The sequence below is a fragment of the Pteronotus mesoamericanus genome, unplaced genomic scaffold (assembly GCF_021234165.1).
Source record: "Pteronotus mesoamericanus isolate MK-2021 breed Mesoamerican mustached bat unplaced genomic scaffold, CSHL_Meso_final scaffold_167, whole genome shotgun sequence".
In the NCBI taxonomy this organism is placed as follows: Eukaryota; Metazoa; Chordata; class Mammalia; order Chiroptera; family Mormoopidae; genus Pteronotus; species Pteronotus mesoamericanus.
In genome coordinates, this window is record NW_026555308.1 from 1,360,032 (window position 1) to 1,376,850 (window position 16,819).

General features: G+C 49.3%; 1 protein-coding gene across 6 annotated transcripts; it reads right to left on the reverse strand.

Moving 5' to 3' along the window:
* Window positions 1-1,057: 1,057 nt before the first annotated feature.
* Window positions 1,058-10,026, reverse strand: RNPS1 (RNA binding protein with serine rich domain 1). Of its 6 annotated transcripts, XM_054589427.1 has the most exons (9): window positions 9,933-10,021; window positions 9,543-9,630; window positions 6,719-6,906; window positions 6,344-6,499; window positions 5,496-5,687; window positions 5,112-5,214; window positions 4,713-4,866; window positions 2,337-2,478; window positions 1,059-1,897 (listed from the first exon to the last, which is right to left on the reverse strand). In XM_054589427.1, exons 3-9 carry the CDS (start codon window positions 6,787-6,789, stop codon window positions 1,798-1,800), a joined length of 918 nt encoding a protein of 305 aa, XP_054445402.1. In that variant the 5' UTR covers window positions 6,790-6,906; window positions 9,543-9,630; window positions 9,933-10,021; the 3' UTR covers window positions 1,059-1,797. The 6 variants fall into 6 exon arrangements, with proteins under 6 accessions (XP_054445407.1, XP_054445402.1, XP_054445401.1 ...); XM_054589426.1 differs by lacking the exon at window positions 9,543-9,630 and having other exon boundaries at window positions 9,933-10,026; XM_054589429.1 differs by lacking the exons at window positions 9,543-9,630; window positions 9,933-10,021 and adding an exon at window positions 9,838-9,887.
* Between the last annotated feature and the right edge of the window lie 6,793 nt (window positions 10,027-16,819).

A 16,819-nucleotide genomic window follows, 5' to 3' on the forward strand; every position in this document is an offset into this window, starting at 1 on the left:
CTCCTGCAGGCTGGAGCCGCCCCGCCCTGCTTTAGCTTACGAGATGCAAAGGGCTTCACTGAGCAGGCACTGGGGCTGCAGGGTGGAGGGTTGCAGTGCCTGGCAATGGGCGGCCTGCCCAGGGCATACCTGCACTCCGCCCCTCCACCCACAGCTGTGCCCATAGGAGGCTGGCACACTTCCCATGCTTTTCCAGCCTGGCGAGTATCAAGCTACCCAGGCAGGAGTGTTGGAACTGGGAGTGACTGCACATACTGTTAAGTCACAAAACTCATGGAGTAGAACCCTGGAGAGATTTGTAAATTTGAGGGGTAATACGTGACTTTGGAAACCTTGGCAAGCTCACACCAGGGCTATTTTTCAAACTCCGACATCCCCAATTAAATGGATGCTACAGAGGCAACCTAGATGGGATCCAGGTGCTGCCTCAAGTGTGAGCTCCTCCTCTTGCCGGTGGTGGGAAAAGGAAGTGAAGCTGGTAGTTTAACCACAGGCATGGGGCTCAGTAAAGCCAGGTGACTAATGACAGAACATCAGCCTTCCCCTAAAGCCCAGTAGGTCAGCACACTTGCGGCAGACAGCAAAAGGCAGTCACTATTACCACTATTGCTACCTTCTCCTCAAGGGAAGAAACACTGAAAAGATACACCAAAACAAGGTGGTCGCCCACCCAGGCTGGGGGAATGAAGTAGAGGCATAGGCAGCAAACCTTTGTACTGCCTGATAGCACCTGTTCTTTCTTGTTTTGAACACTGAGCACAGTAACCACCAAGCACAATGTCAGTTGATTTAAACTTTTGTTCTTTTAACACCTTAAGTGTTTCCCAGTCTTCCTCATGGCACAAACTAATTTTTGAGGAGGAAAAATAAAGGTGATAAAACATCTTCTATTTGTCCGCATGCAGGAGCAACTCTACAATTGGGTGTATTTGACCCATGTTCTCTTGATTTTGGAGGCGTGACTTTGAACATGAAACTGAAACCCAGCTCTTAGGCAGCCATATTAATTCCCACACAACTATATTATCTTTAGGGCCAAGGGACAGGAAGGAGGCAGCAAACCCAACACTCAATCTGTATTCTAATCCTAAGTTTATTCAACACAATCCTTTTACTCTACACAACAAAATGCTACAAAGTTACAAAAAACCTCAAAACAGAAAATTTATAGTACTGACTGTACAATAAAAGCCAAAAAGCAATGTACATGTTCCCAAGGTAACCCCAAAGGCCACCATGAAGAGGGTGGCGATGGGGTGTGATGACCCTGCAGAGCTAGCTCTCAACTTGCCCACCAATTTCAGAGAAAGATGTGGGGTGTAGGTGTATGTGCGTTGAGTACATGTGAAAACAGAACCATTTACAGCAACTAATGGGATATTTGACCCTAGAGGTCAGGACTCAGGCAGGGGAGCAGGGCCAGGTTAATAGGAATGGCAGCTGTACAAAAGCATGCCCTTTCCTGAAGGATCCTCAGGGTCCTAGACTGGCCCCAGGTCATTGGCGGAATGGAAAACTGTGCTCCCAGGTTGGGTTGACACTGCCAGCTGGAACCGACTCTCAGGGACTGGAAACATGGGAGCTTTCTAGACAGGAACCTGGAGGGCATCTTCATAGGCACAACTGCAAACCAACAGTTCTACAGCTGAACTTGGCCTTCAGAGGAAACGTCTCAATGCTGCCTTTGAAGCCTGCCCCCGAGTGAGGATTTGTTTCCTAGACTCTCCTTCAGCTGGAAAAGTGACAGAACTGAGCTGGATGGGATATAAGTTACGGGGCAGAGCTTCAGTGGCTTGCTTATCGGGAGGAATTGGAGCTGGAGCGGCTCCTGTGGCGGCGGCGGCCAGGGGAACGGGATCGCCGACGCACGGGGGACCTGCGCCGTGGGGAGCGTGACCTGTGGGAAGAGGAAAAACCACATCAGACACTTAAGTACACGCCGTGGAAGCAGCTCTGCATCTTGGATTGCAGGGTTAAGGCTGGCTTCTTCCTGAACAATTCCTGGTTTAACAGTGTCAGGATAGCTCCCTCTGGATGGCTGACAGAGCCCTTGGAAAGGAAACATGTTCTGGAGTTCTGGTATAACCTGCAGGGCCACATCTTCTGCTGGTCCCTTACTCCAGCAGTTGCCCTTCTCTTCCTTTCCCAAGCCGTAATGAACATGAGCTTCAAAGGCCCCCCATGCCAACACTGCCATCATGGTGTGTGTGCATATGTGAGCACATGGCGGCTAACCGAAGATCCCAAAGCTATCATTGTCACATTGTGTTGTAAATAAAACAAACCCACATTGATCCCAATCAGTAATTTCCCTGTGAGACTCCAAACTGACTCACCTTCTCCTCATCCGTGGGGGTGACCGGCGCCACATGGGAGGTGGTGGCAACATTCTCCTGGGAGGGCTGAATCGCCTGGGGGGTGGCCTAGGCCAGGGAGCGAGCACAGCTGTGGCAGTGATTTCCTGGCCATCAATTTGTCCTGTTAAAAAAGATCAAGTCACCTCGACCTTGGTGCACTGGAATGGACTCTCAGAGAAAAGTGCCATCCAAGTCAACACCCAAAGAACATGCTGGTATCTGCTGAAGTGATTTGTGCCCTGGCCCTGAGCAGGACTGTGGCACTAGCACTTGAGCTTCCTTCTCAAGAACAATGAAAGACAGGCAAGAGAAGAGAGATCCACTAGGGGGTTTCACAAAAACTGGTAGGGCAAAACCCACCTCAAGGGATGGGATGTCAAATCACCAGAACTAGGCGACAGACTGGATGGGAAGCTGGGGAAGGGAGGACGATCAGCACCAGGTTTTGGATCAGTTATCATCTCCTGAGACATGGTATTCAGGAAGAACACCTCAGAGGCGGAGGGACAAAATGAAATGAGGTTCAGGAGGTGTCAAATTTGTCTTACAAGTGTGGAAGTGTCCCAAAGAGGCAGCTCAGGAAAAAAGCCAGAGAAGCCTGCAGGGCTTCAGTGAGAGAAGACCAAAGAAAACTGAGACACAGACCCAGGAACCCCAAGGAAGCATACACCCCCAACTTCAGTTTGGGATTGCTCTGGGGACCAAGCACAGACCCCGGTATGTCCGTAAAGGGCAGAGGGCTCTTTTATCGTCTCAGCTCCTATGTTCAAGGAAATTCCAAAGGTGCTGAGGGGATAACTGAGGCATGAGGGCACATGTTCAGAAGAGACTCACAAGGCTTAAGTATTTGCAGCCTAAGCTGGCCTTGGATCACTGCCCCAGTTAGGGAATTCATGGCACTGGCTACAGAATAACAGAGGTGAATCTACCCTCTGGCCAGCTGCTAATAAAGGTCAGGCCTTTTCACTTTCCTTCTGGAGACAATGTGGAGTTGCTCCATTTGACGGTGCACAGCACCATATGTGGACACTCACAAGTCCACCAGAATTTTGAGAAGATATGGAATGTTTATAATCAGGCACATCTTGAATGTGTCCAAGTCTCCTAAATTTTTAGCAAGTGCTCAGACTCTGTGAAACACGACTGATAATCTCTACTACCTAATACAAAAATGTGATTCACAGAGCCAAAAGCTGATGTATTTCATAGTGATGAATTATAGTTTATTCTAAACTCCCAGAGGGATATTAATAGACTGAAACAGAGTTAGCTAAACATTAAGGAAATTTTTCTAGTATCTAAACTACCAAGGCTCAAGGGCAATTATCCAGAAAAGTTTTAGGCCATTTATCTATCAAGTGTATAACGAGGCCCTGGAGGCTGCCGAGGCCCTGGGGTGCTCAAATTCTATTCTCCCCACTCAGCCTGGCAGCCCACACAGTGTTGTGGGCAGCCCTGGCTCTTGGCCCCAGGTGCCTGGACTATAGCAGCAGTGAGCTGGGGCAAAAACAACTTACACGTTCTTTCAAATGCTGACTTAAACACAAAATTAAAACTGGCCACCTGACCCTGGCCGGGTTCACAGGGTTAGAGCATTGTCTTGATATGCCAAGGTTGTGGGTTTGACGCCCCAGTCAGGGCACATACAAGAAGCAATGAATGAATACATAAATAAGTAAAATAAATTGATGTTTCTCTCAAATCAATTAAAAAAAAAAGAAAAAAGAAACCAGTGAATGCATAAGTAATGTTTCTCTAAAATAATCAATAATCAGTAAGTAAAAAATTAAAATAACTACGAATGTAAAATACTGCTTACAATATTTTTTTTTTAAAAAAAAAGGAGCCATCTGAAACTATTCACAAACATTCAAACCATTCTGCCCAATACCAAACAGCTACAAATGTCACCATAAAGAGCTTTTAGGAAATGGGTAAAATTTGTGAATTCAGCAAAGTAATCCTAAAAATGCTGAAATGTCAGCAAAAACAGACAATGACTCCAGGAGAGGATTAAACATTCCCATATAAAAGTCAAATGGCTCCATTACATTCACAATATATCCTGTTTAAAAAGTCCAATCCTTAAATTTTAAATTTTTAACAGATCGAAAAAGTCTTTAAATGCTAATATTCATATGTGCTAAATGTTTTTCCAAGAATGATGTTTCACAAAACATGTTTTTGGCAAACACACACCCACTGAGTAAGAATCAAAATCCTGAATGAGCCCCAAGGAAATTCTGATGTGTAGCCAGGTCGGAAATCCGTTCTAAAGGTCCCTACATGTGGTTGGTAGCTGATCTTCGACAGGGGACAAAGGGAGTGTAGAGGAGTGCTGGCAGGGCCACCCACCTCCATCCATGTGCTTCAGCGCCTTCTCGGCTTCATCTGGATTCTCAAACTCCACATATGCATAACCTTTAGATAGATGGGGGTGCATCCTCTCTACAGGCATGTCAATCATTTTAATTTTCCCATACGTGGAGAATATCTCCATGATGTGATCCTAAAGGGAAAGAAGGGTCACTCTAATGCTTAGGCACAAATCACTTGTGTAAGAGTTCAGAGAATTCACTAATAACAACTACAATGTTGGCATTTGGGGGTATATCTAGACACACATGTATATATTCCATTAAAAGGAATTCATCAGCATGCTACTACAATCATGTGCCATCACTTAAGTCCTCTGAAAAGCTACATCCAAAGATGCCACCCCCTGGTCCACTGGACAGATTTGGGATTCCTCACCTTGGTCACATTCCTGGTAAGCCTCCCAATGTGTACTTTGGTGGGTTTAGGGGAAGGGCTCCGCCTTTTCCTTTCCTTTTCATCTCTTTTGGGTGGTTTGGATCTGATGCAAACAAACACACACCAAAAACAATCAACTTCTGTCACATCAGTTTTTTTAAAAGTGGGGATATTAACTGCTAGTATGAGATTTTTTTTTTATAAGGAAGCCTTTCCCACTGGTTCATGCATATCATCCCTGACTCAGAAATACTATCAGGACAGAAAGATTCCTTTTTTGATCTACTTTTATAACTACAGCAACTTTACAGCGCTAGTTTGCAAACTGAAGTTCACAGATAATTCACAAGTTCTGGTGAGAAACAGTGCTGGAGGGGAGCTCACTTGGAGCGGGAACGTCGCCTGTTATCATGTCTGCGCCGAGAAGGACTTGGAGAGCCGGAGGAGCTGCTGGAGCTAGAGCTGCGGGATGTGCTGGAACTTCCCGAGCGACTTGATGCAGACGAGGAGCTAGAGCCGCTGCTTGAGCCAGTGCTGGTGCTGGAGCCCGAGCTGGAGGTAGAGCTGGACCGAGACCTTGGGGGGTGAGATGGAAGTGGTCACAGACAACAACAGGTGGGAGCAGCATTTCTTCACAGTGCAGACAAGCCTGCATGTGCTCCCAAGAGAGTAAACAGCTGTCCTCATATTTCTGAGCGGCACTACTTTCCCCAGTGGGGAGAACATTTACCACCTTACCCTTAAGCCAAAGCTCTAGGTGGGGAAGGAAAACAACATTAATATCATGCAATGACAGGAAAGGAAGAATGAGCTGCTTCCTACCAACACAGAAGCATTGCCTACTGAAAGGTAAAGAGGAGCCTGGCAAGTCAGAGCCACCAACTTGGTTTGAAAGGCGACTACTGACTGACTGACTGATCGAGACTGGTTTTCAATGGGAGAACAAACAAGTTGTGGGCTAGGGCAATCCAAATACAATTCTGAATAAAAAATATTTTAGAGAAAATTATACCCCAAGATGTCCCATTCCTTTAACATCTCAAGGAAAGAAAAAACACAAACACCAACTTCTATATATAACCAGAGCAAACTCCAAACCAGTCTGCCACACTTAGAATCCTGATTAACAATTTGAGAGTCTGTTTTCTTTATAAATAATTTAAGACAGAGCACTCTCTGGGCTCTTTAGGAGGGATGTGAGGCCTCTCAACACTCTACCCTGCAAGCCCCACCTGGTGCTGCTGCTACCACTGGAAGCGCTGCGCCTCTTGCGAGTTTTATCCCTGCCACGATCCTTCTCGCTCGACTCCTTGGTGACCCCTTTATCTTTAGAGCGATCCTTGGACTTCTCATCAGAGCGGTCTTTGCGTTTGGTAGGAGAAGGAGCCCTGGATGGTAAGGAAGAGTATGAGATCACATGACCCCTTGACTGAACCCTGAAACTACAGCACAACCCAAAAAAGGGATTCAAGTGGCTACAGAGATCCCAGGCCATCACAGAGCAAAATGATCTGTGGCTTAGGACATTTCCAATCTTCCCCTTTCTGAGAGTCCCTAGCAACAAGCACCCCCAAAGTAGCACTAGAAGAATCTGACAGAAGGATTACCTAGTGCTGGACTTTTTATTATTTTCTTTGACTCCTAGCAAGCTCTTCTTTTTCACTCCTGATAAATCCATTCTCCCCTTCTGAGGTGTTCAAAGCAGCAATGGTGGCCTCACTTATCTGAACTCTCACTTCTAACTTGAGTCTGAGAAACGATCCCTAATCGATTGCAATTTACGCCAAAGTGCAGCCTAATAACAAGATAAAAGGATTTACAGAATGAACAAATTGGCAAGGCAACAAAGCTATTTTGTAGGCAAAAGCTGAGCACACGAGACGGTGACAAGGATCACAGCAGCGAGCGAGTGTTCACAAAGCCAGGATCACGCGGGGATCTTCACCATTTCCTCAGGGAGGATATCATTTCCACAGGACACACAGTAGAATCGTCACCTCAGCTTGCCTTTTTCTTAAGGAAATGATGGTAGTGCTTTGTCATTGTTATTTTACCGGTGGTACAATAACGATTTTTCACTCAAATTTGATGATGAGCTCTCTATGTTCCCTTAGAAATACTACAGCACACTTGCATGGAGAACAGAGAGAAACCAAAATGAATGCGGCTCTCCTGATAGGTCTAGATCTTGCTCTATTGCTGTAATTTTCTTGTAGGATACTTTGACTATATATGACGAGAAGCAAAAACTATTTCAAAAGTGTCTGGTACCAGCATCAAACGTTTACTACCCAACAATGAACAGATAAAAATATCTCATATAAACATTTAAAAAGCAGCAAAATGTTCAAAAGTAGTCATTGTAAATATTACACTTTAGTTAATGAAATGCATATGGAAGTGTTATGGGGAAGTATACCAAAACAGGCAAATTACTTTGAAATGCAAGAAAAAAATAAGATTGATGTGTGGGGCTAAACACAAGATACAGCCAATATGGCAGAAATGTGACTTATAAAATCTAGGTGGTTGTAATGTGAGTATTCACTGTACAATTCTTTCAACTTTTCAGTATCTTTATATTCTTTCAAAAATAAAATGCTGGGGGATAGGGTGGGAAGTAGACATTGGAATTGGATGAGATACCACAGTTAATGGTTTAGCAAAGTGCTTGGACTGCAGCATGTACTCAGTAAGTGGTCATCAGAAAACACTACTCAAAAACAAACAACTAATTCACTATGTACCCTATTACCTGGGGACTGCTGCCTAAGTAATTTCAGTGAGCTTTTATATAATTTGCTTGAATTGTAAGCAAAGCTGTCAGGATGTTAATTACTTCTGTCCCACCTTTTTTAATAGCCTGTAAGTAACCTGGACACAGCACATCAGTTGGAATTCTGTTTCTGGGTGTGTAGGAGTGCCCAAAATGCAAATAATGTCCTGGTTCAAGAAAGACTGCTTGGCCTTGGACAATCAAATCAGAGTGGAAGAGGGCAGGATATCACCCTTGCTCCTGTTTTTCAGGGCTATAAAATACTTGAAGATGTTTTGCCTTAAAACAACAAGGTATTACAGACACTGATCTGGCAATACTGGATAAGGTTAGCATCCTTGGACAATCACTGATTATGGTTAAGACTCTGGAGTCAGTTTGACTGAGTTGGCTTTGCTGTTATGACCTTGGATAAGCCACTTAACCTTTCTGAACCTCAATTTCTCACCGGTATTATGGTGACAATTACAGTCCTACCCCTTATAGTTATCAGGGACATCAATCAAATTAACCCATGAAAGAGACTTGGCACCTAGTTAAGGCTCAGTATATGTGTGCTCATGTTAGAAGAAAAGGATGTTTCTCCATATTCAGAGGCTCTTTTCTCAAATACCCCTGTACCCAGGCTCATATCCCTGAATGCTCAACAAGTGGTTCCTGGACAGCTGCCATTAGGATCACTAGGAGAATAATTTGGACATTAACTCTGTCCAATTAATTGTAATTAATTGAACAATAACTCTGTCCAATTAAGAGTGCGAGCTCCAAACATATCCTACAATTTTCTATTAGCCACATTATGGAAAGTAGAAGTTAACAGTGAAGTTAGCTTTTAGTAATGCATTTAATCCACTACATCCCAAGTATTACCTTTTCAACAACCAGTATAAAACTTACTAGTAAAATAATTACCTCTCCCGCACTGTCTTTAAAACACCTCAATATGGACTGGGTATTTTTCAACTGCTAAATAGCCCTATGCGGCCAATGGTTACCTTATTGAACAGCGTGGACCTAGAGTGCAGATTCTTGGACCCCACCCCGGTTCTAAAGATCTGCCTGAGTGTACTTTGTAAAAACAAGCACCACCAGTTATTCTTCAACACTAAAAATTAAAAATCACATAGTAAACAAACGCTTTGTTGGGTGTGGCCGAATGCTAAAAAGCAAAGGTTGAGGTTCTCTGCTCACACAAGTTCAGGTAACAGCACAGGACCTTGGTTACCTCCCCCATCCTCCGGAAAGTGCGCGTCCAACAGCCAGAGAGAGGAGAAAACAATTAGTTAAATCTCGAGTAGATGGCGTTCAGCTCAAATCTTCAGAGCACCTCCCCATTTAAAAGCACATTTTAGGCACAATTCATGCAAAAATAAGAAAGATAGAAAAAGCCACGTCTCTCCTCCATTGCCTTTAACCTTCCCTTCTGGGGTAACCCGTCAAACTGAGCTCCACGATCTCTCAGTGGTCGTATACCCAAGGGCTAGCTAGCACCGAGAACTGCACACAGAAGCCCGGTAAACGTTCGTGAAGTTAATGCTTTGAATTAATGGCCCCGAAGGGAGGATTAGTCGGTCTTCCAGGATATCCCACAAAGCAACTCTGCACCCACAGGGGCACGGGCCCCGCACGCAACCTCGCCGTCCCCCTCCACTCACAACTCCCCAGTCCAGGCGCCGGACCGTGGGGGCTTCCAGGGCTGGGCCCAGCGTTGCAGGCCTGGGTCTCCAGCCCAGCGAGAGGGTCCTGAAGGAAGGGGCCGCGTTCACGGCTGCTCTAAGTCCCACGGGCCTAGCTGGACCAGCCGCAGAGCGGACGAAGCGAGGCCGCCCTTCCGCCCGCCGCAGCCCTGACTACTTCCGGGCCGCGGCCTCAAATCCTCCCACTCGCCCACCCCGGGCCACACTCTTTCTTCTTAGTTCCCGCGCTGCACCACCAGGCCAGCGTCCTCACCGCAGGGCTGGAGAGCACGCTGGCTCTACGATGCGCCCCGCCGATCCCTGGGTGTGCCCCCTGAAGCTCGGATGGGGTCGGATTCCCCCACTTACATCTTCCCGCCACCGCGACCTCCTCCCGCTCTCCTCGGTCGCTGAGGTCGGCGCCGCTCAGTCGTCAGGGTTAAGGAGCGGGAAGACGCCGCAGTTCGGCGAGCAGCGATGACGTAAGCGCCTCAGCCAATGGGCGCGAGCGCTCAGAGTGTTAAAGGGCCAGGGCAGTTTGTGGCGAGCGGTAGTGGAAGTCACTTCTCTGACACCCTCTCTGGTGTGGTGTCTCGGGCTGCCCCGGGCTGGCTGCACGCTTCATGGGGTCTACAAATAGGCTGCTTGTTGGGGTCGAAGGGCCGCACCGCAAGGACAGGTGGTGGGCCAGCGCCGAGGGGGTTAATGCGGCCCAAGACCTGTCTCCCCCAGCCTCCCTCTCCCGCCTCCCTCCACTCACCCGCCTCCCTCCACTCTCCCTCCTCCCTTCCTCCTTTTCCTTTCTCTAGAAGCAGTGAACGTATCCTCCGGTGAGGATTAAAAAAAGAAAAATCGCGCGTGGTGTAGGGGTTGACCGTGTAGACGCGGCTTCTGCACTGGCGGAACTCGGCCCAGCGGACAGGACGGGGCACTGCGTCCAGAACGGGGAGCGAAAGGCAAGGTAGAAAACAGGTGCAGAAGAAAAGGCGTTTCTGAGGATGGGACACTGCAGTTCAGAACCGAATGGAAGGGCGCGCCGGCCGAAGGAACTTTAAATGCAAAGGCGCGGAGGCGCCTTGGAAAAAGCGAAGGGAGTTGTAGGCTGGGGCTAGAAAGGTGGAGTTCAGAGGTGCTGGCGGGGGGGCGGGGGGACGGGGGACATGGACGAAGTACAAGATACCGACCAAGTCTTAATCCCTCTCCCCTACCCCCGGTGGACGGTGTAGGCTGGAAGGCACTGTCAGAACCTTCTGGAAAAGGCAGAAGTAGGGGTGAGAGAAGTAGGGGTGAACCCGGCCCAGCCAGCAGGCTGTCATAGCAAAACTCAGCGATGAGAGGGCCATGATTTTGGGTTTTGTTCACCTCTGTGCCTACTGCATACCACCTCTCCCCTATATCCACCTCCTCCAGTACCTGCCCCCCTCCGTGGCAGGCAAGCAGCCCTTGCTTCAGGATTATAGTGGGAGGAAGGAATGTACATCCAACCCCAGAAGTTGTCTGTGTAAGTAGGTGCAGCAAAGGAAGAGAAGGGAAGAGATCCAAGGTGCTCTATTTTGGGAAAGGAACCAATGCGATTTGGAGACAGATTAGGTGTCAGTGGAAAGGACAGGCTTGGTGACTCCAGACGGATGGATGGTGCTGTGGGTGTCCTCTGCAAAGTCATTGCTCTCTGTTCCTTTTGGTGTTCCCCCCCAAAGGTGGTGGCTCCTTTCCCTCTTCCAGTCCCTTTTGCCAGTCCAGGGATGTCAAGTGTGCCCCTAACACCTCACCCTGTGGGGAGGGGTATCTGAGGAGTCTGGGACAAATGAGGCCTGGGAAGAGTAGGCTGCCCCCAGGTTCTCCTCCATTGAGGTACCAACTTGTTGGGGAGTGGTGGTCAGCAGGCTAAGTCAGTCTGGGTTTGGGTCCTCCCTTTGGATTTAGATTTGATGGCAGGGATGGTGAGACTTTTAGAGCAAGTTAAATTCTCTATCACTATCACATCTGCCAAGGCCAGGCATGGAGGAGTAAGTGGAACAGAAGGGAAGCCTTGGGTCTGCAGCAGTGAAGAAGCCCAGAGGGTCGACACTGGGGATGGAGTGGCCTTGGTGGTCCAGGCCTGCAGCACATGGATGTCTGTGAGAAGACTCTGGCAGCATGTTGGAGCCCTATATATCCTGGGCCAACTATCAGTGGGTGCCTGCAAGGCCCTGAATCCAAAGCATTTGCCCAGGGCAGCACTGACACTCTAGTTGTGAGAGCACAGGCCAGTGTCCTTACCATGAAGAGAGGAGGGTGGGGAAATAACCAGCTGGTCTGACAGCCTCCTCTGCTTTTTTTAATGCTCCAAAGTAATATAATTTGGTATGCATATACATTTTTAACACTGTTTATCTTTTTTTTTAATTAGCACCTTTTATTGAGTTTATTGGGGTGACACTGGTTAATAAAATTATATAGGCTTCAGGTGTACAATTCTATAATGCATCATCTATATGTTGTATTGTGTAACACATTTTATGGGAAATCTGAAAGCTGATTTATTCACTTATGAATTTAATCAAATTTGTTTCTAAATATTATTGACTTGTTATCATCTGGTGAGCTTCAACATTTAAACATCTTGGCTTTTACCATTTTGGGGATTAGCAGAATGAGTTTGGAAGAAACGTAAGAAAAAACTCTGGAGGCTCATGGCCTTCCTCTCTGACGCCCTCAGCCCCCCGTGCAAACCTGTTGCAGTCTTGGGGACTGAGGGGTGGGAGCAGGGGCTTTTGGGGACCTCAGGAGGTCTTTGGTCCAGATTTGATAGAGGGAGTGGGGCAGGGCTCCTGTGGACAGGGCATTTGGCAGCCAGCCATAGGTATCCTGTGGGCTCTGGCCAGTGTCCTGAGCCCCTCTACCTTTCCTCACAGTGCTGAGGGCCACCTGTTGACAGTTTGGGGCTGTTCTCACTTTGAGAGTGTACTCATGTCAAAGTAGAATGTTCCCTCTGCCTTCTTCCTCTGTGGGCCTGATAAGCTCTACAGTGCCTGCCCTTGAAGGCTGGTGATTCCGCACACCAAAAGGGTCAGAGATAGCAAGGGTTGCACTGGAAGTCATGGCGGGCTACCCAGGGGTTTTGAGCAGGCATTGCAACTCCTTGTAAGCCATGTCAGGAAGCCCTTCTATTCATTGCTTGCAGTCTCTGTGCCAAGAGCACATGTGGCCCAGCCAGGTGGAGGACAGGTTTGGGTAGGGTCAGGGAGGTTGTGATAACTTAATGACCTTGGGGGAGACCTTGGAAGAGGAGGCAGGTCCCCAAAACCGGCTCGTATCTGTGGGGGTGGGTGCCTGCAGCCCGTAAAGGAGCCCAATTGGTGCTGGGTGGCTAGGCTGGGTCTGAAAGGGCCAGCCAGCCAATGAGGATCTGGAGTTGTAGTGAGGCCTCCCAAGTTAGTGTCTCCAAGGTGTGGGGCGTTAGGTCCAGAGCCACCTCCTAGGTGTCCCCCTCCCACCCACGTGTGCAGCAGGCAACTCTGGACTCTCTCAGGAGGTGTGGCAGGCTGCCCCTTGGAGGGGCTTCCGGGCCAGGTTGGCTGAGCAGTGGGTTTTGGAGCCTGTGCTAGTTTTAATGCCCAAAGCCCCTGTTTGTTTCTGCCCCAAGGAAGTCAAAGATAGTGACCTCTGAGCTGCCCACCTTTGGGCAGTCACAGGCAACAAGATGGGGCCTGGTGAGAGCTGGATGCAGAGCAGGTGAATAGTGTGCTGCAGCACTGGGAAACCCTCAGCTCATGCAGTCGTGTTGACTGGGGCTGAACTGTTGGGGCCTGTCCCCCAGCCCTCTCCCCTTCCCTTGTGCCTTATATAGCCAGTCAACTTGGAACTTTTCTGACCTGAGAGGCATCTGAAGCCAGCACCCAGGCCCCAGGAGTGGGGCCTGGGTAGCAACGTATGGTGAGGAAGGAAGGCAGGGCCCTGCTCCTCTGGCCCGATCCCACAGCTTCAACCCCTTCCTCTGCCTGCTTGAAGCCCAGACCGCATTGGCCCATCAGGTGGGATGGCACCCCAGGGCCAGGCATTGTCTTGTCTCCCGGCTGCCTGACTTTCTTGGGGGGGCCTGGACCTCCGCCTTGTTGTCCCTTCTATGGCAGCCTCCAGGCCCACCCACCCTGAGCCCTCTCATGCAGGGTCCCCAGAGTGCCCTGCCCTCCCATTGGGGAAGGGAAATGGGCTTCAGGAGCTTGAACATTCTGGGGTTTGGAGTGAGGCCTGAGCCAGGATTCAGGGAATGGAGTCTTGTGTCCGGAGGCTAGAACATCGCACACTTGGCCTGTGGGTCTCAGCTGTGGGGTGGGGTGACCTGCTGAACTCTAACTTTGGTGGTGGGGGTACCTCTCCACACCTATGGGCTGTCTCTGTAATGTAGGAGTGGATGGAGTGTGGCCTCTCTGGGTCCAGATGGGGCCCAGGCTGCCTACCTAGGAACGTCTGTCCCCCTCTCTATAGAAGCCCTGTCCCTCAGTGCAGCAGGAAGGCTCTAGATGAATGTAGGCGGCACTCACCTTCACGCTGACCCATATGTGTGGGGGTGGGAGTCCCAGAGGGCCTGTTCAGCTTATGCTGCGAGTGTTGTGCTGGTCCCCAGAGGTGAGCTGAACAGCAGCAGGAATGGGGTGTCACTCAGGTGAAGCAGCAGAAATCAGCTGCCCTGGTTGGTGATGTAGCCTTAGGCCAGCCTTTTGGAACCTTCCTCCCCTCATCCCAGACAGCTTGTGGCCACCCTTGGACCTGCCTTCCAGTCTTGCCTTCCCTCCAGGTACCGGTCTTGGCTCACTCCTCAGTCTTGTCTGCTGCTTTGTGAGACCAGGCCAGAGGTCCCTGGGACTCAGGTGACTTTGGCTTCCCCTGGTATCCTAGACTAGAAATCTGGGGTTGGAATTTGCTCAGCAAGAAACCCTCCAGCCCTGGCCAGACTGAAAGGTCGCGGGTTTGATTCCCGGTCAGGGCACATGCCTAGGTTGCAGGTTGGGTCCCCAGTTGGGGCACATGTGAGAGGCAACTGATCAATGTTTCTCTCTCTCCCCCTCCCCCTCCCCCTCTATAATAAAAAACGAAAAAGAACTCCGCCCTCCCAGTTTGTTTTGCTTTTCTGAGTCCCTGCAACCAAAGGGCCAGGGCACTCCATGGGTGATAGGGGTTGAGGCAGACCCCAGATGGCCACTTTTGTGGGTCTGTGGGGGTCTCTGGGGCTTGCTGGATGATGTGAGGTCTCATCAGCTCAAGTGGACGACAAAGGCATACATAAAGGGATCACCTTGAGAATGCCAGCCTGCCTGCTACAGTTGTGGCAGAGACTGCAGTTCTGTCCTGGTGTCTCGGTTTTGTCTGTGTCCCAGCTCCTTGTATCTCCTGTAGCCGTGTGCCTGCGATCTGGGCAGAAGTGGACCGACAGCTGCCAAGAGCTGTGCTGCCTTGCTCCTCTTCTGCTTTCAGATGATGCCATCTGGAAGCCTCAGCAGCCCTTGAACTCTGAGAGGTGACCTTGAGAAGGGAGGCCTGCACCTGGATGGAGCAGGCAGATGGGGCATGGACTCCCTGAGACCTTGGTGGTGACAATGTCTGGACTGCCTTCTCTGGACTTCCTACTGTCAGAGCAGTAAACTCTTGTTTTTTCTAAACCACTGTAATCTGGAATTTTCTGATGTGCTCAGCAAACCTGTTGCAGTCTTCACTCTGCAGGAGCTGTTCTTGTGGCCTGGGGGGTGGGATCCCCTTGACCTGTGACCTACTACCCGGCAGCCCTTCCCCACAGTGAAGGCAGTGGAGAGGCTTGGCTGCCCCCAAGTAGGGTCTCCACACCCTCCCCACATGGCTGCCCTTCACCCTTGTCGGAGCCCTCTCTAAGTCCTGGGTGCATCTGTCAGGCTAAAGGACAATTCCTATGTCCACTATTTCAATTGAGCTACACCACTGGACGGGACGGGACTTTTCTAGGCCTTGGCTCTTAGCCCTGACCTGGGTGTCTGCCCCTGGGGAGCCCTTGGCCAGGCCATACAGGGCAGAGAAGGCATGACCTTGTCTCCTGGGTCTCCTAACTGCTGCTCGGGGCAGGGCAAAAGTGGAATCCCCATGGAGGGCTCTGCCTGCCAGATATGAGTTGTTTGGGACCAGCATCTCTAGGGACCATCTGGGCCTAAAGGTCTAGAAGAGAATGAGATAGGAATGGAGGATGTATGACACAGGCTGACTCTTTTTGCTGGGGGGTGGTGGCGGAGGTCCACAGCTCCTTTCCACACCCCTCCACTGGGCTTCGAGCTGCCACAGCTCAAACCAGCTATGGCAGCATGATGTACATGTGTTTTCTTAGGCCCCACTCCTGCTCCTCTCGTAAACTCGGCTTCGTGCTGGGTTTCCAGCAGCCTTGCAGATGACTCAGGGACACACTGGACTCTAACAGCAGTGCTCCCTCCTGTTGCTCCTGGGGTCCCTTCTAAATGCCTCTCCTGTAGTTGCCCAGGTTCCATGCTTGGGTGCAACTGTGGGCTCCTCTCACTGACAGTCTTCTGGGCTCTGCTTGACTGCGCTGTGTGCTTGCCCCTCTGGTTCCCACTGCTGCAGCCTCAGCTGTGCCTGCCTCATCCTTTCCACAGCTGCCAGGTCATCTTCCTGAGAAGGATTCTGTGATCATGACAGGCCCCGCTTTCATCCTGCCAGTCTCATTCACACTAATCTCTCCACCTCACCTTCCACTAATGAACCCATCTCTCCCTGAACTGATGCAGTCTGAGGTCATGTGTGTACTTGACGTACGCCGTTCCTTCGGTCCTAAAACACCTTTCCTCACATTCTTCTTTTGTGGCATCAAGAGAGAAAAATGACAAATTTCTAACATGTGGGCTTAAAAACAGCCCAGGAAGCCCTGCAGTACGGCGGTCAAGCATGCCAGGTGGCCAGGTGGTGCTGGCCTCTGCCCTCCTCTCACGACCCAACAAACCCAACACGGGTGCAGCAACCACAGCTCCTGCCAGTTAACCTCAGGCCCACCTATAAGAAGATGTTTTCTGTTGGGCAACATTTACCCAACCATCCCTAAGTTTATTTTTTATAATATGGAACTAAATGATGATAGTTTGAAGAATTTTAAAGGGAATAAAAGAGCTACTGGCAACTATTTGCAGTGTTTATAAACTTTGAGAAACTGATAAAAATGCAAATTTGAAACTGACCCAAATGAGTCAAAGTGATGAAAACAAGTCTTCTAAAACTATAAATTCTAAGGGAATGTAAAAGGCACA

Coding starts and splice junctions, on each gene's coding strand:
- RNPS1 (XM_054589426.1), bottom strand. CDS start 6,789: ATGGATTTATCAGGAGTGAAAAAGAAGAGCTTGCTAGGAGTCAAAGAA. Junction 5,215..5,495: donor AGGCGACGTTCCCGCTCCAA/GTGAGCTCCCCT, acceptor TGTTTGCATCAG/ATCCAAACCACCCAAAAGAG. Junction 1,898..2,336: donor CCCCCACGGATGAGGAGAAG/GTGAGTCAGTTT, acceptor CTCTTCCCACAG/GTCACGCTCCCCACGGCGCA.